General features: G+C 41.0%; 1 protein-coding gene across 5 annotated transcripts in view; it reads left to right on the forward strand.

The window, feature by feature from the left end:
- The window catches only part of RDX (radixin), a 123,304-nt gene that overhangs the window by 66,282 nt on the left and 31,566 nt on the right, over positions 1–25,456 (forward strand). For all 5 annotated transcript variants that reach the window (XM_024105839.3, XM_065581451.1, XM_065581452.1 and 2 more), the window contains 2 exons: positions 7,389–7,472; positions 13,527–13,622. In XM_024105839.3, coding sequence (XP_023961607.2) covers positions 7,389–7,472; positions 13,527–13,622 — 180 coding nt within the window. The remainder of the gene's footprint in view (positions 1–7,388; positions 7,473–13,526; positions 13,623–25,456) is intronic.

The following is a 25,456-nucleotide window of genomic DNA, read 5'->3' on the forward strand; positions in this document are numbered from 1 at the left end:
TGGCTGTTCTTATGTTATTAAAATACAGTATGGATGCAGCTCGAGCCTGTGACACCCAGACTTAACATAAGAACAGCCATACTGGATCAGACAACAGGTCCATCTTGCCCAGTATCCTGTCTTCTGACAGTGGCCAATGTATAAATAAATTAGGTTCTATTTAAAAAAATAAAATCTTGCACTTCACTGCTCTGGGCATCTTTACCAGCCCTCCTTGCCTTAATTTTGATTTCAGTAGATCTGTCAAATCACCCTTTTGTAAACTACAGCAGACCTCTTCACACCCCGTCATCAGCCTCTTTTACTAGTCAGCTTCTGTACCAAATGTCATTTGCTCCCTACAAGGAGATTACACACACACACATGCACACACAAAAGGTAATTATCAGAATGCAAGACTAAAGTCTCCTGTGGTAGTGCCTGGGAAAATGAAGTACTGGTGTTTAGGAAAAGTTGTTATAAAGAAACTAGAAACAAAATATTCTCTAAAAATTAGGATAAGACCACCTTGCCAGAGAAAGTGGGCAAAGTCTATATCTTGTTGTAGCTATCTTAATTCTTCCAGGCTTTTGGCAGTGTGAGGGATTATAAAACAGGGGTTTTTGATTTTGTTTTTTTTTAAGAATTTTAAAATGCTTAGCTTAGTTATACTTTTGGTATCGGAGATTTCCTTAAGAAAAATCTTGGAGCTATTAAACTTAATATTAGTAAAACTATGTAGGGATCTTCCAGACTTCATATTGAATGTGAATTTATTGGATTCCAGAAATCATAGCATCTTCAATATTTAATTTTGCTTTGTAGTTTTATATGCCAAACTTTGAGTCCTTGGAGCCTTCAGTAAAATAAATTTTAAAGTATGCATGTTTGGAATTTCAGATGTAAATGGAGATGAGAATATACAGTCCACCACCTGTGAGCCCTCATTTCTTATGTCTCCTCCCTCCCTCCCAAATCTCTCCATCTTCTTTTCCAGTTGAACGTAGTCAGTCCTGTTTTCAGATTAATGTATGTGGCTTCCAAAACAAACAAGTGCATGAACAAAGACATTATTAAGTGAGGATACTAATAAATGCAAAGTAAAGCTGTTCAAAAGATCATTTCATTTTTTCATGTTTTTTTTTTTTCTTCCCAAGAGAAGGCAAATAGAAAATGGTCAAAAACATGTTTCAAAATTAGGTGTGGTACACAGTGGGGTTTGGTCTGTGCATGGAATGTGTGTCGCTATTACGACGTCACTCAAGGGAAAATCCGCCCCACTGAGCGACGTAGTTATACCAACCTAACCCACGGTATAGACAGCACTATGTCTCCTGTTGACATAGCTAGCGCCTCTTGGCAAGATGGAGTATCTGCATCAACGGGAGAAGTTCTCCTATTTGGCGTAGGCAGTGGTGTCTTCACTAAGTGCTGAAGTGGCACAGGTGCGTCGCTGCAGCTGTGCCGCTGCAGCGCTGTACATGTAGAAAGCCTTAAGTTTACTGCTTTCTCTAGATATATTAAAATTAACAGGTGAGATGAGCCCAGTGGCATTTACTGTATATCAGCAGGTCCATTATCTATTCCCCCCACACTTACTGTATTTTTTGGCTTTTGCAATCTAACTGTACTTATAAGTAAAGAAAGCCTTAAGTTTACTGCTTTCTCTAGATATATTAAAATTAACAGGTGAGATGAGCCCAGTGGCATTTACTGTATATCAGCAGGTCCATTATCTATTCCCCCCACACTTACTGTATTTTTTGGCTTTTGCAATCTAACTGTACTTATAAGTAAATCCTGAGTATGTATGCTAAATAACTGTATTTGCATTTAGGGAAAAAAATGTTGTTCTGTGCGTAGTTTATATGAGCAGAGCGGTGAGATACTGCAATTTAGGGCAGACTGGTAAGCCAAGCCTGTTAGGTTATTTTTTTAAAGGCTAAATAAGTGACAAAAGAACCATGACCTAACTTGAAAATAATTGTATTGCAAATAATTGTATTGCTATTTTAAGATATACGCAAGATTTTTATACTTCAGTGTGCATAGAAGTTTCATTGTTGATGGGTAATTATTGTTTAACATTTATCTGGTGTTCTAAATCTATTTGTCCATTCATTGTTGCAATACATTGACAAAAAGCATTCTTTAGAAATAAAAAAGAAAACTGATAGGTGCTGGGTAAGAAAGAAGATACAGTGCTGAGGGACCTCTCCTTGTCAGAGCCCTGATTTATTTATTTTTTTAACTTAATTTCCTCCAGTGGCTGCCTCTCCATCTTAGTCTCCATCAAGTCCCAGAATTGGTAAATACCCCCTTTTCTCTCTTAGGATTGGTCTACACTAGGAATTTACATCAGTATAATATCTCTCGGGGGTGTGAAAAATCCAGGGAATTACAGACCAGTCACCTTAACTTCAGTACCCAGAAAGATAATGGAGCAAATAATCAATGAATTTGCAAACACCTAGAAGATAATAAGGTGATAAGTAACAGTCAGCATGGATTTGTCAAGAACAAATGGTGTCAAACCAACCTAATAGCTTTCTTTGACAGGGTGACAAGCCTTGTGGATAGGAGGGAAGCAGTAGATGTGGCATATCTTGACTTTAGTAAGGCTTTTGATACTGTCTTGCATGACCTTCTCATAAACAGAGAAGAGAAATACAGCCTAGATGAAGCTACTATAAGGAGGGTGCATAACTGGTTGGAAAACAGTTTCCAGAAAGTAGTATGGGTTGCAAATGGTGGATAGGATTATAATTCAAAATGATCTGGACAAATTGGAGAAATGGTCTGAAGTAAATAGGATAAAATTAAATAAGGACAAATGCAAAGTACTCCACTTAGGAAGGGCAATCGGTTGCACGCATACAAAATAGGAAATGACTGCCTAGGAAGGATTACTGCAGAAAGGAATCTGGGGGCCATAGTGGATCACAACCAAAATGTGAATCAACATTGTAACACTGTTACATCCCAAAATGATGTTTGCTTTTTTTTTTTGTATTAGCAGGGGTATTGTAAACAAGACAGGCTCTATTCTGTGCTGATTAGGCCTCAACTGGAGTACGGTGTCCAGTTCTGGGTGCCACATTTCAGGAAAGCTATGGAGAAATTGGAGAAAGTCCAGAGAAGAGCATCAAAAATTATTAAAGGTCTAGAAAATAAGACCTACAAGGGAAAATTGGAAAAAATTGAGTTTGTTGTTCTGGAGAAGAGAAGACTGAGGGGGGATATAACAGTTTTAAAGTATGTAAAAAGTTGTTACAGGGAGGAGGGAGAAAACTTGTTGTTCTTAACCTCGGAGGATAGGATAAGAAGCAATGGGCTTAAATTGCAGCAAGCGTGGTTTAGGTTGGACATTAAGAAAAGCTTCCTAACTGTCAGGGTAATTAAGCACTGGAATAAATTGCCAAGGCAGGTTGTGGAATCTCCATCATTAGATATTTTAAATAGCAGGTTAGACAAACAGCTGTCAGGGATGGTCTAGATAATACTTAGTTCTGCCATGAGTGCAGGGGATTGGACTAGATGACCTCTCGAGGGTCCTTCTAGTCCTACAATTCTTTGATTCTACAAGCCTAAAGAATTGCATTATGTAGGTATACACCTTTAAAAGCTGTGTTAATTTTTTTTTTTTTAAGCAATAGAATTATTTGGAATGCATCCAAAGCCACCCATCTGCCAGCAGGCTTAAAATAGAAAACATTTTAACAATGAACTCCTTTTCTTAGTCCTCTCCTTTTTATAAAAAAAAACCCAAAACAATTTATTTTAAGAAAGAGAACATGTCTTCCCACTCAACATGAATGTCTTGTTAACAGAGGCAAGCACATAAATGTTCAATGTAGTTGGCTGACTGTTTTTCTTTGACTGTTGCTATAACAAAGCTGAAGACTATTTTGGTTAGTGTAATGTCTCTAAATGTATGTCTACACTGCAGTTAGACACCTGTGGCTGGCCCATGCTAGCTGCCTCGGGTTCACGGGGCTCGGGCTAAGATGATGTTGAATTGTGGTGTAGACGTTCCGGCTCAGGCTGCAGTCTGAGTTCTGGGCAGGGCCAGCTCTAGGATTTTTGCCGCCCCAAGCAAAAACAATTTTGGCCGCCCGCGCCCCCCCCCCCGAGAAGCGGTGCACGAATCAGCTATTTCGTGTGCCGTGGCCGCTCGGGATCTCCCCCTCCCCTCCAGGTTTGAGAGCCTGGGAGGGAGAGTGAGCGGCGGCGCGCGAGCGGCAGCAGCAGAGGTGAGCTAGGGCGGCCTGGGCACATTTTTAGGGGCGGCATTCTGGCGCCGGCCATGCCGCCCGTAAAAATATGCCGCTCCAAGCACCAGCTTGTTTTGCTGGTGCCTAGAGCCGGCCCTGGTTCTGATTATCGTCCCATCTCGCTGGATTCTAGAGCCTGGGCACCAGCCCAAGCCCAAACGTCTACACCGCAGTTAAACAGCTCCTTAGCCCGAGCGCCATGAGCCCAACTCAGCTGCCACAGGCCAGCTGCAGGTGTCTAATTGCAGTGTAGACCTACCCTAATTGACCTGGTACTGCTAATGTGTGTGTTTGTATCTCTCCCAGTTGTACTTGTCAGATACTGTTTCAATGCACCTCCTGTATCTGGACCTCTATCAATCAGAAACTTTATCTGAATTAGAAAACTTGTTCTTGTACAAATAGAAGAGCCAAGTTAGATGTTCAGTTTGTATATTTTCCCCTTATTTTAATGTCCCTTTGATTGTTTATATCTTGCAGATAATGCACTCTGTCAACTAATGACTTCTTGATTTGTCAGGTGGTTGTCACAACAGAGGATTTCTGTATACAGATCAGTGCTATTACTCCAGAGAGCTTCTAGAATCATTGTAGAAAACTAATCACTTAATAGTGTAACCTGCTGCATTTTATGATGTTTTTGTGACACTTTTTGTTTGGTAATAATAGTGGTATTTTATATTAAATGTCAGTGTATTTGTTATTTGCTAAAATCTGATCCAGCTTCATTCCTTTTCCCTTCTGAGTCCAACTGATAAAAGGTCTATTAACTTAAATTGTTAGGTAGATTTCGTAGTATTTAATTTGAAAAATAAAGCAGTTTAGGAAAGATTTAAATTTTAACTTAAAATTAATGAATGTCCTGCTGATAGTTCATCAGCCTTTTTAAAAAAAAAATAAAAAAAAATTGTTCACTTTACTTTTAACCCTTTTTATCTCCCTCCAGAAGAAGGAAATTTTTTTAAACCAATCAAAAAGCCACTCCACTGGTTTTAAGTTTACAATAAAAACTCTTTTCTCCAAAATCCTCTTCACTCCCTCTAATCTGTCACTATTGACAAAAAGCACCATCTTCCTTTTCACTGAAGCCTATAACCTAGAAGTCACCTGTGCTTCCTCCCTCTCTCTTGCCCCACACATCCAGGCTGTGTACACATTTTCTTCCTGCATTTAAGATTTGTCCACTTCTTTCTTTTCTGTACAGATAAACAAAGCTCTAATCCAGGCCATTATTTGCTCTCCTGACTATGGTAACCTCCTTCATGAAACCCACATCTCCCCTCCAAATAAATCAAAACACAGCTACTAAGATAACTTTCCCTTGTTCATCACTGTAGCCATGTCAGCCCCCTTGGAATCCCTTTATTGGTTCCCGCACTTTCCCTTAATCAAGCTCAAACTACTTGTCTTCAGCTTCATGTCTCTTCACAATGCCTACCCCTTACTACTTGTCCAGCTTTCTCTTACTGCATTTCACCCACCCCCTTGACTCTTTCAGTCTACCAACAATGCCTTGACTGCTGCCCATCTGTCAGTGTTTGTAAAACAAATGTGTAGGCATGTTCTTCCATACTATACTTTATGCATAGAACTACACTCCTGAGCTCCATAAGACTATCTCATTCAAATTCTTCCTGTAGACCCAATTATACTTTAGTATGTGTAAGAAATTTAGCCGATTAATGATGGTGTATGGTGAGATAAGAGGGACAGCTAACACATAGTTTTACCTGCTCTTTGTTCCTCTTTCCTCACCGTTCATATATTGTCTTAAATTTTACTCAGAGTAGGGAACATGTCTTTGTATGATTTCATACAGCACCTAGCACAATGGAATCCCTATCCTGGTTGGGGCTTATGGGTACTACTGCAGTACCGATATTAAACAATGATTGATATATATATATATATATATATATATATATATATATATATATATATATATATATATATATATATATATATATATATATATATATATAAATAAATAAAAAATTAGGTTACCGAGACTTGACTTATTTCCTTCTGAAAGTACTCCATCTAGTGGCAAAACTACAGTAATGTGTCATGGAAGTGGGTTTATATAGGAATTAGTGGAGTGGTAGGATTTATATTCCAGGAACTCATCAAAAAAAATTGTAAATTTTGTGAGGGAGAGGGAAACTTTTATGCCTTAAGTATGATAAAACACAAAATCAGAAATACAAAGTTTTGCAGAAATAATTCTGCTTCGTCTGCTATTTATAGCAAAATATAGTTGATCTCTCAAACTGTTTAAACTTTTTCAGGTTTTAATTTTATTTCTTTTAAAATCCACTATTTTTCCAAACCCATACTTTGTCTTATTTGTCACAAGTTACATTATTTAACTCATGTAATTCAGAACTGCTACTCCTTTTAGATATAGTTTTTAATGATACTAGAAGAAATAAAGGATTTTTTTCATTTTCTTTTCATAGTGCATGTAAGTGCGTCTAGAAAATGTTAGATAAATAAGTGGTGATGGTCTCTTTATTTTCCAGACAAGTATAACATGAATAGTGGTGGTGCCAGCTTCTGCACACTGCTGTGCTAATTCTAGGAGCAAGACCAGTTCTTGAAGTGAGAAGGCAGTACTATCTCTGTACCCATTTAGTCCTTGGCCTCTCTCATCAAAGGTCCCAACTGTGGGTGCATCAGTACAAGAGGAATTGAATACAGACTGCCAACTCACCTAATGTAGGCCACCAAACATCCATCAAATGGTGCTAGCATTTGACTGCTAACATCCCGAACAAACTGAAATGGTGACCAGTAGCTGACTGGCTCCATATTCTATTTTTAGTTAGTTTAGCTGTGCAATTGCATAATAATTTTTAAACATTGTTATACCCTTTGATTTTCAAATCCTGACTTAAACTATATTTAGTGCAATATTTAACACTGAATGAATGTAAATCTCTTTTTATACTATAGATTCACTTTTGGCCATTTGTATATCTGCTATGTCTTGTGTATAAGTAAGATCAAAGTGATATTTGATATATGGTAAATGATTCCAATATACTAACATTTTTTCTTATAAACTCGCCATTAGGTGTATGAAAGCATTGTAAAACACATACTGTCTAAGAATTTCATTTTTTTTCTCCATAGATCAACGTAAGAGTTACCACAATGGATGCAGAGTTGGAGTTTGCCATCCAACCCAATACAACTGGCAAACAGCTCTTTGACCAGGTAACCCTTTATTATATATAATAATCATGGATAAAATGCTAGTCTTACAAAACCTTATAGTGTTGTTATAGATTTCTGTTCATGCTTTCCAATTAATATCTTATACTGATCTAAGCCATACTAGTAATCAGCTTGAGCCACCTCTCCTCAATTCAGAAGCAAAGCATTAAGCACAAGGACAACTTTCCAAGAATGGATAAGCAGCCAGGCTTCAGTTGTCAAACCATCTTGAAATTAATACACCGCTACCTTGATATAACATGACCCGATACAACACGAATTCGGATATAACACGGTAAAGCAGTGCTCCGGGGGGGGGGCGGGGCTGCGCACTCTGGTGGATCAAAGCAAGTTCAATATAACGCGGTTTCACCTATAATGCAGTAAGATTTTTTTGGCTCCCGAGGACAGCGTTATATCGAGGTAGAGGTGTACTATGTTTTATAGATATTCTGAATCATATACTCAAAGAACACAGGAATTACTAAGTATATTCATTGTATGTTTATATAACTTTAAATACCCTTTAATAATAAATCTAAGGCAGAAAATGTAACATTAAAAAAATAACTAGACTACCTTCCTTTCTGTCCAAGTAAGGAAGCAGCAGTATGACAAGATTCTTTTGAGGAATGGAATCTCATTAGCCACTTTTAAATAAGTGATTGCATGCTTTCTTTTCTTTTCCCTCTTCCGACAACCAAGTCAGCTCAAAAAGTGGTATGTCTTCATCCACGAAGCAGCAAGTAGGTTAAAGACTGTTATTTATGGTAGATGTATAAGCAAGCACCTTCCTTTCCATCCTAATCTAGTGTCTTTTTCTTTATTTATGTTTTTGCCTACTTGTACTGGAATTTGTGGAGTAATACTTCAGCCTTCATGCTCTCTCTTTCTTTCAGTTCATGAATAGAGAATCAGGGAAAAACGATTTCTAGAAGAAAGAAAAATGGAATTAAAAAGTGATTTAAAACTAAAAATAGTTCACAATTGTTGCAAGGCAGAAAAGTTTTGGGGACCGGGCAGCCATGTGGCCTCCTCCCCAAGATGTATGGGTGAGTTGCCAACAAGAACTCGACAAGTAAAAATTGTGCCATCTTCTGGATGTGCGAAGGCAGCTGCGACTTCTCTTCTGCCAACCTCTGCTACCTCTTGACATGCGGTATTGGGTGGAGGTGATCTGCTGCTGCATAAAGTCTTGTGCCCAGATGATCAGTTTCACCCATTCTGTAGCTTCTCTGAACAAGGGATAAAAGATATAGATGCAAATTCTCTCAACACCTACTCGATGCTCTCCATCGAGCTGCCTCAGTTCCTTTTCATGGCTTTCAGGCGGCCTCAGCAGTTCTTACGATTAGCCTGTAGATGTTTAAATTGAGAAATTGTTAGCTTGAGTCTCTTGGTTCATGTGCCATGCTTGTATGTGAGGGGAGAAATCATTCAGACATATCCTAAACCCACACATGGCTTCATAGACCCAAATCAAATCGCTGAATTGCGGTGTGAAACAAATATGAAGTTTTCAGAAAAGGTGTAATATTTCTCCGTGGTTATTACTGCCAACAAAGTGAAGTGACACATTCTAAACTAACAGTAGCTTGATTAGTCATCATGGCTCACTCCATGTGGTGTACATTGCAGTAAACTTCTGTCCTTTGTAGTTATTGCTCAAAGCAAGTTACCTTGTCACAGCATTATCTCTTGTCCCATGATCCTGAGGATGTTTGGATGTCAGCAAACCCCTTCCTTAGTCAGTGGTGGGAAGATTTAATGTGGAAGGCTTTGTTTCCCACTTTAGTATGATCCTTTCTCTGAGCTGCTCTTTGTTTCCAGACTAGGGCATTTCCCTTCGTTCTCCCTATCTACTGGTAAATGGGAAGTCTAAGAACTCAGCATCTATGGCTTTCTTCTTCTTCCCTGCTGTCATGAAGCTCAATGAAGGCCTCCCTTATCCCACCAACATGATGGTGTAGGCCACTTGGAGATTCTGTTTTAGCAGGCATCTCTCCATCGCAAAGTTTTTCTGTCTCCTCATCCGTTTGGAGGCCAGAGTGGAGGTGAAAGGCTAATTTTGTGGGCCTTAACTAACCTGCCTTTTCCCTACTTCTTCTTTCATAGGAGACGAAGAACATAATGAAGTATATTTGTTATCCACAAACTGATTTTTGTCAAGTTCTCAGAATTTACCGCTGAAGCTCCTGGACAGAATAGTGTAGTCCCAATTCAGGAAAAAATTGGGGTTTTACTCACCCCATCTCCTCAAGTTATAGCCTCATCCTTCTTGGCAAATATCTCAGAAGTCCTCTACTAGGTTTACCAGGGAAGACCCAATGAAATCTATTTATTTGATTGCCAAATAGAGAATTCTTGTTCTGAAACTTTACTGTGTATTGATTTGTTGAAGTATCAATCCATAGCTCTGAGCAGCTTTTTAAAAACACTTTTAAAACCTGCATTATAAAAGTCAAAATATGTAATAGTGTCCCTACAACCTGAAATAAAAATTAGCTGAAACCACAGTAATAATTGTAAAAGCCCTATGTTATAGGGGGATCTAGCATCGATCTCTGTACTTAGGGCTTGTCTACATTACCCCTGGATCAACAGGAAACGATCAGTCCATTGGGGGTCGATTTATTGCATCTAGTCTAGACGTGATAAATCGACCACCAAGTGCTCTTCCGTCGACTCCGGTACTCCACCAGGGTGAGAGGCGCAGGCGGAGTCAACGGGATAGTGTCAGCCGTCGACTTACTGCAGTGAAGACACCACGATAAGTAGATCGAAGTACGTCAATTTCAGCTACGTTATTCATGTAGCTGAAGTTGCGTAACTTATATCAATTTCCCCCCTCCCCCCCGTGTAGACCAGGCCTTAAATTGCTAAATGCTTCTCATTATTAAAAGATTCTTGTGACATTTTCTACTTTTTTAGAAGGTCTAGCATCCAATTTTTATAGCAGGGCTTTGTTCTTCGGCAAGGTAAAGCCATGGGGCCAGGGAGGTGCCTCTGGCTTCATCCCATGAAATTCCATTGAGATTTGGCTGAGTAATTACTGATGAAAATCACCATTTCTTTGCTATGGCATGTGGTGTTGTTGCTTAATTTTAAGAAAATGTATAAAGCTTTGGGCAGTTGGAAGAACACATCAAAGGGGCCGACTGAAATAATCCCTCGGTTGAATACTAGTCAATGAAGGAAAATTTATGGTACTTAACAAAATAGAGGACATGCAAAGAGTGTCCCAGAATAGACAGGGATGGCAAAGCCTTGTTTGTGCCCTTAGCAGAAGGTGAAGAACACACAAGTAGGGGCCATCTACCAAAACTTTAGTTTACGTTATTTGCTCAGCAGCATATTGGAAATCTATAGCAGAGGAAGGGATAGAACTGAGTTATCGCATGTGGCATTCAACCCTTACAAGACCATACTTTTTTCTTCTTGCATACCCTGCCTCATTCTTTACACGCCTCCTAGCTTCTAGAGCAAATGAGGCAAGGGTCCAACAGACACCAGCTTTGATTACTACAGAACTCTGATTCTGTTCCCTGAGCACTGGCCATCCTGTGCGCTGACCAGGGTCAGATAGAAAAAAATGGTATGGTGATAATTAGACTTATCATAGTGCATGTGCACAGGGGAGCAGAAGTAAGGTTGCACAGGCATCCTTAATTATGGAATTATCTAACTTTCGAGTGTTTTATTTTGCAACTTAAACAACATTCTTTGAATGTGGGTTTTTTGTGTATATGTAATTCTGTATATCTCAGATGGATCTGAACACTTCCTTAAAACATAAGCTCCTCAATAGATTGGCTGCTACCAGAGTCCCATTTGGGTATTTTTTTATTTGAACTTACTGATTTGATCCTTTGGCAGTAGGGTCAAAAATATCTCCAGATGTTGAGGAAGGAGAGTTGTTAAACATTTTACTCCTCTCCCTAGTACATGAGAAACCAGATAGAACAGAGCAGAAGACATTATAGGGCGAATGTCCAAAATCACTAGTTTGTTTTTCAAGCTTCAGAACTCTGGCTGGGATTTGTCACAGCTACAAGTGAGACTGGATCTTTTCTTTGCCTAGATAGGGAAAAGTTCAGACTTCTAGCAGCATAAATATATGACAGCCCAATAGAGCGTGCAAGGATCTGCAACTAGCATATATCTCGAATTTGTGAATCTTCAGTAATGAGATATGATCAGGGAATTGTGACATGAGTGCAAAATGCATAATATCTCATATCTTGGTAAAATAGGTTTCACTTTACCACTGCCAAAGCTTGAATCTTTACTGTCTCTGCATTTCAGTAAACCACCTAATCAAGAATGCTGTAGATTACTGTTGTCCTTACATTTGTGTGGGCCAGCCTTTAAATTAGCTTATAGGAAGTTGATTGTGATTCCCCTGTTGCACTGATTTGAAAAGCTGTCCCATAGTAAGTTTGTTCCAAACTATTTCCCAATTCAGGTTAATGAACCTATTGGGTTATCCTTACACTCTGAGGATGAACTTGGATCAAGGTAACTTAATTCTTTAGGCCAGTCATAGAATCATAAAAGATTAGGAAGAGACCTCAGGAGGTCATCTAGTCCAACCCCCTGCTCAAAGCAGGACCAGCCCCAACTAAATCATCCCAGCCAGGGCTTTGTCAAGCCGGGCCTTAAAAGGAGATTCCACCACCTCACTAGGTAACCCATTCCAGTGTTTTACCACCCTCCTAGTGAAATAGTGTTTCCTAATAGTCAACCGAGGCCTCCCCCACTGCAACTTGAGACCATTGTTCCTTGTTCTGTCATCTGCCACCACTGAGAACAGCCGAGCTTCATCCTCTTTAGAAAACCCCTTCAGGTAGTTGAAGGCTGCTATCAAATCCCCCCTCACTCTTTTCTTCTGCAGACTAAACAAGCCCAGTTCCCTCAGCCTCTCCTCGTAAGTCATGTGCCCCAACCCTCTGATCATTTTCGTTGCCCTCCGCTGGACTCTCTCCAACTTGTTCACATCCTTTCTGTAGTGGGACACAATACTCCAGATGTGGCCTCACCAGTGCCGAATAGAGGGGAATAATCACTTCCCTCGATCTGCTGGCAACACTCCTACTAATGCAGCCCAATATGTCATTAGCCTTCTTGACAATAAGGGCACACTGCTGACTCATATCCAGCTTCTCATCCACTGTAATCCCCAGGTCCTTTTCTGCAGAGCTGCCATTTAGCCAGTTGGTCCCCAGCCTGTAGCAGTGCATGGGATTCTTCCATCCTAAGTGCAGGACTCTGCACTTGTCCTTGTTGAACCTCATCAGATGTCTTTTGGCCCAATCCTCCAATTTGTCTAGGTCACTCTGGACCCAATCCCTACCCTCTAAGCAAAGCTTCTGACATCTAAAATTTTCAGAAAACTATCAATTGTATTTGTCTCTAGATAAATGGATGATTCCATTGTGTAGCTTCTAAAAGGCTGGTATTAGTCCTCTGGTTTAGTTAAAATTAAGACATTCTACTTCTTGCATTTTTGGCTAGGGATCTGGGAAGTGGCCAATAAGACAATGCCATTGACATCACTTTGAGCGCTCTCCTCCAGTACTAGTACTGCTAGCCATATCTATTGGTTATAGGATGCAGGAAGAGGAGACATTAAACAATGAATTACTTACCAATAATCATGTCATCTTTCCTCCCCATCCTAATCCCATTGTCTTCTCCTCTTGTTGTTTGGATTGTCTTGCACTAAAAGAAAGGAGTTATTTGGCCTACATGTTCTTAACTTGAGCAATTCTTTTTTTTCCTCCTCAAACACCTGCTTTCCTGGTGGGTGGAGACATATCACTTCATGCTGACTGGTTGTGTATGGAGGAAGACATTACTATAATTAAGAGTAAGCTATTCCTTCTTGCTCTGTCGGTCTTGTGTACAAATCTTGTATGGCTTTATTTGCCTAAGTTGGTTGCTCACAAAACCTTGCTGTATATTGTATCTGAGTCTGAACTTGTGTTTGAACCATTACACCAAAATCCAGGTGCCCTTCAGAGTTTATTGATTTAATGACTCGTTTACTTTTAGGTGGTGAAAACAGTTGGTCTACGTGAAGTCTGGTTTTTTGGGCTGCAGTATGTGGACAGCAAAGGCTATTCAACTTGGTTGAAGCTGAATAAAAAGGTAAAATATTCTTGATTGTTCGGATGAACTTTTAATTTGAAATAGTTTATATGCAGACTTGCTACTTGTATATATTATATTACAAATTGTAATCTAATTAATGGACAGATTTCTTTAAAGGTTAGTTCAGCTCAACTGTTTATAAACAAGTGGAATCTTACTGCACAATTGTATAGGCATTTTATTTGACTCAGATGGAGATGTGTTTTCCTGTATTTCAGTTACTGTGGTGATTCGTACATTAGAAAAACAATCATACTTCATTATCCTTGATCACAAAATGAACTTTCATCCTCTGTCCCTTTCATGCAGCAGAATTTATTTTTGGGGAAGAAAAATTAGGAATAGTTTTAAAAAGCAATGCAGTATGAATATTGCTATGGAATTTCCCCTTTATATTGCTACCTAGGCCAGGATTTTCAAAAATAGGTGCCATCAGAAGGTGCTATTTCAAACAGAGGCAAACGCCTTTTGGTTTTAATTTTAGCCTAGAATGCCTTTCATTTCATATTTTAGAGAAACTGCCAGCCCTGCATGGTGTAGTGATTCTGTTTTTTAGGAGCAATCCTCAGACGTAGAGCTGGGTGGGAAATTATTTGCTCATCTCATGAAAACTTTTGAGATTTCAAAAATTTTCCTAGTTCACATCAGAATGAAATAGACCTTTCCAGTTTCTTTTCTTTTCTTTCTTTTTTTTTTGGGGGTGGGGGGTGGGGGAGAGAGACAGATATCCACCCCAGAATAACCGGTAACCTGGTGGTTAGATGCAGGCCAAGGACTTACACCTGAATCTCCCACATCCCAAGTGAGTGTAAGGGACTGGGGTGTAGGAGGTCTAGCTGGGCTGGATAGTCCCTGACGTGTGGTGGTCAGTGAGCAGGGGTTGGAAGAATCACTAGAGTCAGGTTGAATAAACAAGAGTTAGGGTCAAAGTCAGGACTAGGTTGGAGACTAGAGATCAGAGGTAGTATCAGGCTAGCCTCAGGAGGAAAGAGTCAGGGTCAGAATCAGGCTGGGATCGGAGGCCAGAAATCCGAAAACGAGGTGAGCTCTGTAGTCACAGCAGGCCTGAAGTCTGTGGTGTTGCCTAGACAACTTCCTGGGGCACCCTTTAAGGTTAAATAGAGTGGTTGGCCAATCAGAGGGCTGCAGGGTAATATCACTCTGGCTCCTTTGGGCAGTACTTCTTGTGGCACTTATTCTCCATGGTGCTCCCTGGCTTTGTTTCTGCATGTCACTGTGGGAATGTTAGCTGTCCCAGGCTCTATAGACCTGGGTTCTAGTGCTCACATCCTTACAGTGAGTGTCCTAACCACCAGCCTATTGGCTATTCTGGATGACTTTCTTTTCATATCTCCTGTTGGAGCTGTTCCACTTCGTATAAATAAATATTCATTGAGGCAAAATAGACTCAATTGGGGCACTCATCTGCTATGTGGGAGACTCAGGTTCAAGTCCCTGCTCTGGCTATTCTGGGATGGCTTTCTCTTTATGGTTTTGTCCAGAAATTCCCTCCTGAACCTTGAGGGCATCTCTATACTGCAATAAAACACCCATGGCTCCAAGTCTCAGAGCCTGGGTCAATTGACTCAAGCTCATAGGGCACATGCTAGGAACTTGGGTTCTGAGACCCATTCTCCTTGTGGGGTTTCAGAGTCAGGGATCCAGCCTGAGACTGAATGTATACTCTGCAATTTTTAGCCCTGCAGCCTGAGCCCTACAACCCTGAGTTAGCTGACCCAGGGCAGCCATGATCTTTTATTTCAATGTAGATGTTCCCTGAGAAACCTTTAGTCAGATCTGGTATGTTCCTGTGAAAAGTCATGGGTTTGACAAGTGTGCATTTTCCAACAAAAAATTAAGTTGAAAAAAAATCCCAACTAGCTGTACTCAGAGGTTGCCATTTATTCAGCCTTTGCCCCACATTGTGGTAGGCATGATGAACTGAATCTGTTCACCTGGAAGGTTATCTAGGAGATTTCAATCTTCCAGAAGCTCAGTTTCATATAAATAATTGTTTTAAAGCTTACAATTCTTTTGGTTAGTTCTGGTAGCTTTCTTCCAATGCTTGAGGAATCTAGGACTTAATGGATAACTTGGCAGCAGTGTTCTATTTTTGTCTCTAGGTAGGAGCTAAGCAAAATATAGTCTTGGGAGGCAACTTACCTTTTGGAATAGGCAATAATTTACTAGAATTTTCCCTTGTCAGTTCACTTGGTGAGAAGTAAATACTCTAGGTAACCCAGGTCATGGTGGTTCTTTCTGAACTTTCAGTTTGTAGTGGACATAACATTTTAAGAATGGAGTACTTTTCAGGTCTGTCTTCATTAGAAGCACCTATCCAATGACTTTTGCTTTGTCTTAAAGGTTGAAGAAGAGAACTGCAGTTGAAGGATGCATTTCTGATACAGTGATGAAATAATTGTCTTTATATGGTCCTTCTATCTCCCTTGATTCTAAGAGCACTTTAGAAAGCAAGACCTATTGAGGCATTTAAGCACTATCAGACTATATAAATAATAATGTTGTGACTCTTCTTGATCATTGTGTTCCCCAGCCCCAGCCCCAGCTGGCTCTGGTTCATCACTAAAATATAAAAATATATTTGAAAATTGCCTCAATCTTTGAATGGACATAATATTATGTTGGAAATTGAAATTAGTTTGTTATATATTAATTAGGCAGATTCTACTGCACAAGTAGTAGAACTAGAACTTGATATTTTTCTTTTATAAAACAGTGTCCATACAGATTCTTCAGGGGGGAAAAAGAGGTGACTACATATTTCCTTAACTATTGTGTACTCTTTACTTCTAAGCCAGTTTGCACACACTCTTTTGGGCAACTTCTAGTTTATTGAACTTTAGCTAAGAACTTGTAACAATTGGTCTTTAAAAATATTTACATTAAAATACTCTAGATTTCATTTGTAAATTACTACATATATATTTGAGTGAAATGTGGATGGGGTTGATTGGATGTCAGTGTTAAATCCTGACTTTGTCATGGCAAAAAATGCAAAAATCATAATTTTAGCTTAAAATAAAATAGTTTTCACCATGACATACTATTTTAATTACATGCATTTTTCATTTAAAAACGTTAACATCTAGTAAAACACCAAATCAGAGCCAAATATAGATATTAATGAAAGTCTTGCTCGAGAGCAGGCAAGCCAGGATGAAAAAGACCATGAGTGAAATCCTGGCTCTATTTCACTCAATGGCAAAACTTCCACTAAGCACACTCCATAACCTTTATGGACAAAAAACCCTCTCAATCATGGTTTTTGTCACAGAAATCATAGACCTAACAAGCATCTGGCCTTAGGCGTACATAATGCGGTCATCTTTTGGATCCATAGTTCTCAATAATTTAGATATTTCCTTATTTAAATTTCTCAGAAAAGGACTGTAAAACATAAACCCAAAGATTTTTAGAATTTGGGATAAATTTTACTGAGATGAGAATGAGAAGGGGAAAATCTACAGATTTTTGTCTCGTGTCCTGCAAGCAGTTAAGCACATTTAACTTTTATGCAGTAAGAATAGTCCCGTCGAGCTCAGTAGGACTACTCACAATGCATAAAGTTAAGCATGTGCTTACACGTGAAGGATTGGGGCCTTTGACAATGTTTTTTCTGAACATTTCTATTACCGTTTGCTACATCTACAAATTTTACTTAACATTAATTTTAACCTGTTTGTCTCAGCAATGGTTAGTACTGGAATGTAAGTAGAACCAAGGAAAATAAGTAAAATCCATTTATTTGTGTCATATTGGTGATGACAGCAAATTTTTCTGACGCCTTCTCAATCCATCGCTAGCTTCAAGCACTCAGCATCTGACCTCTCAGTGATCTGCTGCATACCATCTTTCCATCTTCTCTCTGGTCATCCCCTGCTATGCTGACCTACCACCATTCTTCCATGATAACTTTCTCAGGGTTATTTCCATCTCTACCCCTGATGTGACCAAAGTATGTAAGCTTGCGCCTGTTGAGTTCTGAGAGCAGATTCTGCTTCTCTCCAGTAATACTTTTAACATAAGCATTCATTGTCTTTTCCATACAGGAGATGCACAAAGGTCTTTGCCAGCACCAGATCTCAAAAGCTTCATGTTTTTTTTTTTTTTGTCGGTTGCCTTAATTTGCAATGATTCACATCCACAAGTCGTGGAAAAAATTAAGCTTTCACCAATCAACTTTCATACATTTTGAGATGCCACATTATTTCCTAACTTTTGGAAGGGAGGGCATGGCTGAGCGAACCATTCTTAATCATTTTCCAGTTTCTTCAGGCCACCTCTTTGGTGGGATATGTATGATCCCAGATAACTGAATTCATCTATTGCCTCTATCACTTGATTGTTAATTGTGATGTCCACTTGCATCCTTTTTTTGTTAATAATGTCAAAATGGATGGATTTACATTTCAGCTCATTCAGGGATAGTCCATATTCCTCACTAATTATTTTTACAGACTCCCAACTTTTGTTGCATTGCATTGATAGTTGTGGCAAAGAGCATCCTGTCATCAGTGTATCTGAGATTAGTTAAGAGGTGTTGACCAGTGGAAATCCCAGCTCCATCCACTTTGTCAAAATCTTCCAGGGCTTGTCTCAGAATAAATTCTGCGTACATGTTGAAGAGGCTTAGAGATGGAATACACTCTTGGCTCACACCCTGCCTGTCGCATGACCAGGACGTGGACAGTCATGCCTAGTGGTTGGAGCAGGAGACAGGCATAATGATCAGAACAGGAGTGACATCTAGTGGTTGGATCAGGAGTCGGCAGTCAGGAATTGGAGCCCACGGTTAGAGCAGGAACTGGAGCCAAGGGGTCAGAACTGGGAGTGGAATTCCAGATGTCAGAAGTGAGGAATTGAATTGAGTTACCTGGAGTAAGGCAAGGCAGGGAGAAGGCTGGGGTTGAGCCCAATGTGGGAGCAAGGGTGGGAACAAGCGGGCACAAGGGCTATCATAACCACTGATGAATCTTTGAGGAACCACCGAACTACTGTGGCTGTTGGGCTTGGAGCTGGTCTGCTGCCTCCTCAAACCAATCACGTGGTGTAGCCACTCAGGCAGCCTACTACAGGCTAGTTGGTCTCATTAGGTTGCCTGGATATTGGCTCTGCTGCAGCCTCTGATTCCTGACACGGCCCAGTGGAAAACCACTAGTTGTTCCCTGCTGCTGTTTTCACCGTGATCTATTGTTGATGGTACAGATTTGCGATGAGTTCAATGAGGTGCTGTGGAATCCCCATGTCTACCAGTGTCCTCCAAAGATGGTCATGTTGGATGGAGTCAATTGCTTTTGAGTAGTCAGTCAAACACATGATCAGTGGGTGACTATACTGCCTGTATTTTTCAGTGATGTGACTGATGTTTGCGATTTGATCATGTGTGCTTCATCCCTCTCTGAAACCAACTCAACTTGTTGTGGTTGTAGTTCTGCTCCTATCATTCATTGCATGCAATCCTGGATTTTGTAGAGTAGAACTTGGCTTGCATGCAATATCAGGGAGATAATGATTGTTACTACACTGTTATGTTGCCTTTCTTTGGTAGGGCCAAAGGATTCCCTTCATCCAGTCTTCCAATCAATTTCTAGTCATCCATATTCACTGCAGATTTAACAGCTCTGCTGGTATGTTATCTACCCCTGGTTCTTTCCCGGCCTTCATTTTCATAATAGCCTACAGCATTTCCTCTTGTAGGATTGATGGCACTGGCTCCATACTCTCCTTTCTGTTGGTCTGTATTGTAAGAGGCATACAGATTGACACAGTAATCTCCACTAGCATTTGACATCATCTTCATTGAGGACTCTGCCTTCATGCTCATTTGTTATGTTCAATTTTAGGGGAAACTTTTTGTTAATAAGTCTGACCAATGTAAATATACCTTTTTATATTATTATTCTTTGTAACTCTTATGTTCCAGGCATTTTGCCCTTATGTATTTGCTCTTGTCTCATCTAGTCTGCCTTTGGATCTGTCTGCTTAGTTCCTTATGCTCTCTCCTATATTCTTCTGTCTTCAAGCCATTCTCTTTCACTCCTGCATCATTTTTTCACCAGCTCAAATGCCTTCTCAGTTAACTATGGTGTAGTCTGACATCGATTTTTCGGAATGTGTGCTGTGGATGCTTTGAGCATGATAGTTTTCATTTTATTCCAAAGTTCTTTTGGGTTGTTCTTTCACTTGTGGCATGCCTCAAACCCATTCTGGACAGAAGTCATGTATTTTAGTTGCTTTTAGACAAGTCCAGATGTTTCAGAACTGCTGAATGTCTTAAATTTCAATGTAATGTTTGAGGCTAATGTTGATGGACTGACCCTCAGTCTGCACTTGGGAAAGTCTTTGTCCATTACTCACTCTCCAGCATTGCTGTATCATTATATAGTCAGTTTGGTTCTTTGTTGTGCCCGCTGATGACTTCCATGTATATCAACTTCTAGGATGTTGGGTGAAAATAGAGTTTGTAATGACCAGGTGATTAGAGCAGCACAATTCAACTAGATGTCCTCCTCTCTCATTTTATAAACCACCAAACCATTGTTTCCTATTACTTCTTTGAGACCCTACACTTCCAATTTTCACATCCAGGTCCCCAATTACAAGAGTGATATCTTTGCTTGGTCTATTAATAAGTGTCTCTTCCAGCCGTTCATAGAATTCATCAATCTGCAGCAGCAGCTGTGATAGGAACTTAAATCTGTACAATCAACATACTGACCGCCTTCGCTTGAAGGTGAATAGTGATGATTCTGTCGCTGATTGGGTTGTATCCAAGGAGACAAAGTTTGTCTCCTTGGATAAGTTAAGTGCAACCCCATATTCTCTCGTTTTCTCAGATCCCGAGTGTACTACACTGTGTATCTATCCCTAGTCATGAAATTATCCCTACCATTCCATGAGAGCTCTGAGATTCCACGTACATCTATCTTACATTTTTCCAGTGCTTTGGCCAAAGTGGTGAGATTGCCTTCGTGCATACTCCTCACATTCCATGTTCCATTCCATCTTTCTGATGATTTATTTATGAAGGTTTGAGGCATTCTTTTCCTTAGTGTAAACATCAGGCACTATACGTCTCATAGGAAGTACAGTGCTTGACCAGGAAGGTCAGGTTGCGTTGATGCTTGCCACCATAATGACAGTAGTCGATGCCACCTATGACTGGCCGACGACAGGTGTTAAGTGACATTCAGGTAATTTGGCAAACCTTAGGAAGTCCAATGGCTTCGGATGGATGAGCACTTGGGGTGGGTAGTGGGAGCATCACTGGAGGAAACAACATCAGAAAGTGGAAGATTAAACCTATAGAGTTAACCAAAACAGCCACAAACTGGAGGGAAACCTACTTTCTCCCACAAGAACTATGATGATGGATCAATGTTTTGCCTTTGTTCCATGTATGGAGCTGAGTGGTAAAACCCTCAGGCCAGAAGGCATGATAGCTGGAACCTCCTTCCCAGTATAATCTATTAAGTGTACAGATTGTGATTATGATGGTGCTGTATTGAATCCTTTGGGAAGTACAGTGCCTGATGTTTGCGCCAAGTGGAGTAGAAAACTCTGCACAGAAGTACAGCTTTTTGCCAAAACGCTAAATAGACTTCTATTAATTGAGTTTATAAGATAAATCTGTGTAGAAATGAAAGGTGGCATTATATGTAGTATGTTAATGATTTGTAGCAAAATGAAGTGATTGCTGAAATCAGATTAAACCCTTGGACATCAGGAACAAGGATTTTTGGCACATTTATAGCAGTAGACTTCAGGTTTTATGACTCTATGCCATCAAAAGGGGTAGATTCAAGAGTGAATGTGCCACAATTCTTTTTTGAGTGATGGCCCTGTAGGTGCTTCACTTCAGGTGTTGGTGCATCCCTGTGCCTTTGATGGGAGAATTTTAGCAGCAGTGCCAGTCCAGGTTGTGCATGCGCAGTCCCTGTCTCGTGGCGCTGTTGGCACCTCACCTAGCGTGTGCACAACCCAACCCCCTCAGTTCCTTCTCAGCTGTGCTCTGCCTGAAATAGAGCTCCCAGCAGTGTCACAAAGTTAGCTTGTTTCATGTTAAAATAGTTTACTTAGCATAGTTTTTAAGCTTAGCAGTTCAGTTACTTACCCTTTTCCCCATATTTCTTCCTAGTTTAAAAAAAAATTGTTTTTCGTAGACTGGCTAAGTTCAGTTATGCCTGGTTCATCAGGCTTTAAGCGCTGCCTGTCATGTCAAGACACCATGCTGTTATCAGATGGACACTCAGCGTGTCTGCTGCTTGGGTGAGTTGCACATCCCTCAGAAATGCACTCACTGCAGCATACTAAAGGCTCAAGCTCAGAGGGACAGGGATCTGTGCCTCAAGCTCATTTTAATGGAGAAGTCTCTGCACCCAGCTTCAGACCCCAGCCAGCAGACTACCTCTGGAAAAATATCTCCAGAGACTTCACCTTCTTCTCAGAGGAAGGCTCATTCCTCTTAAAAAAAAAAAAAAAAAAAAAAAAAAAAAATGAGGAAACAAGCAGCGACTTCTCACAGAGAACCAACCAAAAAGAAGCGATCTCCAGCTCGGTCTCTCTCCTTGATATCAACCGCACCACGGCTAAGTACCTATGAAGCAGTGGGATCCTCCACCACTGCCTGCACAGTGGCCTTTGCCAATCCCCAGCGCTCCTGTGCGGAGTCGAGAGGCAAAAGCAAGCCTATCTCCTGCGCTGCACTACCGTTGACACTGCTGAAGATGGCACCAAGACCTCCAACACAGGCTATGCCTGCTCCATCAGCTTCCTCAGCACTGACTGCATCAACAATGATGCCATTGATACCAGCATCTCTACTGCCAAAGCCATCAGAACAGTCGACTGCGTTACCGAAACTGTTGGCACCAAGATCTTCAGCGCTGAAGCCATGGCACCATGCCACTTCTTTCATCAGAAAGACCTATTCGTATTGGTGATGCCAGACAGCAGTTTTTGACACCAACGGCTCCGTGGTGCAGGCAGTACTGAAACAACCCATCTATTCAATAGTCCCTCCACTTTCCAGCACACAGGAAGAGGATAGTTTTTTTCCACACACCACTCCTCACCTGTACAACCGGACCCAACCCCTGGACCTCTGTGATCGAGGTCTCATTATAGGCAAGACATAGAGCTATGGTATGGGCACTTGTGTGGGGAATGGCATGGGTGAGGCCATCCACAATGCCTTACTGGGACCCCTGGGCCGCCTATAGAAGGCAGTACAGCAGGCTCCCCAGTCCCTATAGGAAGGGGATTAGGTTGCCCCCACCACCCTCGATGCCTGCAATGTCAGAGTCCCACGAGGAAATTGTCATCTGAAGGAGAGCATAGAGCAAGACACCATGCCACCTACTAACAATTCCTCCTCGGATGAGACCATAATGTCTTCACCTCCTACAGCCACTGCCGCCTTTAAGCAATTTCAAAAGCTTTTTAAATGTGTGGCTGATGGATTAGAGAACTTTCTTGAGGAAGTCCCAGAGGCCCAACATAAACTGCGGACATCCTACAAGCCTCCTCAACTTCCAAAATAGCGCCCCCATTTAATGATGCTCTAATGGAGCCTGCAAAAACAGATGCCAGCTACCATACCACCTATCTGCAAGAGGGCTGACAAAATGTATTATATCCACTCTAAAGGTATGGACCTCCTTTTTTCCCATCCTGCACCAAATTTACTCGTTGTCAATTCTGTCAACCCGCATGATAGACAGCAACAGTACAGATTGACACCCATCGACAAAGAGTGGAAATGGATAGACCTTTTTGGTCACAAGATCTGTTCTTCATCAGCCCTACAATTCCGGTTCGTCAACTATGCGGCATTACAAGCAAAATATGATCACTGCAACTATTCAAAATTGATGGACTTTATTAATATTCCGGAGGACAAAAAGGGATCACTTTAGAGCTCTTGTGTCTGAAGACCAGCTTGTGGCCAGAACTACCTTACAGGCATCTTTAATGTGGTCAACATAGCAGGAAGTTCCATGGCTACCACCTTGGTCATGTACCATGAATCCAGGCTGCATTCCTTGGGATTTCCCAGGAGATACAGTCCACGGTGGAGGACTTTCCATTCAACAGACAAAAACTTTTCACCACCAAGATGGACCAAGTCCTCCACATGATGAAGGACTCAGGAGTGACCCTCTGTCCACTGGGGATTTATACGCCTGCCATGAAGAAGACAAACCAGATATCAGGCTTACCAGCACAACAGGTATGTCTCATATACCCAACATCAGTGGCAGTCCAAGCCACAGAGATGCCGACCACCACCACTATCAACGTCTTAATCTTTCTCCTCGAAGCAACAATTTTGAGGGCTTGGTTGAGGGTCTGAACGACCTCCCCCGCACTACAGTGCTAATGACACCATCCATCTTCCATTTCAGATACTGTCTGACTCCCTTTTATTTGGCGTGGTCTTCCATCACCACCACCAAGTGGGCCCTAGAAATAGAATCATAGAATATTAGGGTTGGAAGAGACCTCAGGAGGTCATATAGTCCAATCCCCTGCTCAAATACACATGGGCTAGTTGATTCCCTTTACTTCCATCTTTCCCACCCAACCCCCCTTTGTGTCCCTCTTCGGGGCCCCTTCTCACAAGCACCTTGTATGACAAGAAGTAAACCATCTTCTACATTTAGGTTCCGTGGAACAAGTTCCTCCACTACACAAGGTGAATGGTTTCTTCTCCCATTACTACTTTCTCCAAAAGAAAAATGGAGGATGGAGACCCATGCTAGATCTCACAAACCTCAACAAGTTCATGAGGGTTCAACCGTTCAGGATGGTCACATTAGCAATGATTATACCAACACTGGAACTCCGCTCACAGGAGGTTCATCGGGTTTATCCTGGGAACGGACCATTTTTAATATAAGGTCCTACTTTTCAGACTTTCCACAGCACCACATGTTTTCTTCAAAATTCTTGTAGTAGTAGCGGCTCACCTGCGCAAGCAAGGGGTCATAATATTCCCCTACCTGGACTACTGTTTACTAAAAGCTCCCACCCTGGCAGATGCTGTCGACAGTACTTACAGGGCGATTGCCCTTTTCCAGAATCTGGGGTTACAGATAAAGTCAATTTTTGTGTGTAAAACCCATTCACCAGCTAGACTTCATCAAGGCCCATCTCAACTCCCTGGAAGCCAAAGTGTCATTACCAACCAACAGGTTTATTACTGTGACCAACCTCATCTCTTCAGTAATGAACAGTCAAACATATCAGCACGCACCTGCCTTCAACTTTTAGGCTACATGGCTGCAACCACATTTGTGGTACAACATGTGCAGCTCCACATACGCTGTCTTTAAGGCTGGCTCAGAACCGTCTTCATGCCACACAAACATAGATTCATAGATTCTAGGACTGGAAGGGACCTCAAGAGGTCATCGAGTCCAGTCCCCTGCCCGCATGTGCCTCCACTTTCTGCCTTTGATAAGAAACAAGACTATATGAGTAAAGACCGACAACATTGCTTGCATATTTTATATAAATCGACAGGGAGGAGCCAGAGCCTGATCCCACTCCCTATGCATTGAAGGCATGTAACTGTGGAATTGGTGTATCTGACACAATATCAATTTCTCAGCCTCCTACCTGCCAGGCTGTCAGAACATTAGAGTGGATACATTAAGCAGGGAATTTTCTCACAATCATGAATGGGAACTAAACAACGTCCTGCAGAACATATTTCAACAGTGGAGACCCCCATCAATAGACCTCTTTGCAACACTGCAGATCTACAAGTGCCCACAGTTCTGCTCGAGAACAGTTCTGGGACCCCA

This window comes from Chrysemys picta, chromosome 1, assembly GCF_011386835.1.
Source record: "Chrysemys picta bellii isolate R12L10 chromosome 1, ASM1138683v2, whole genome shotgun sequence".
In the NCBI taxonomy this organism is placed as follows: Eukaryota; Metazoa; Chordata; order Testudines; family Emydidae; genus Chrysemys; species Chrysemys picta.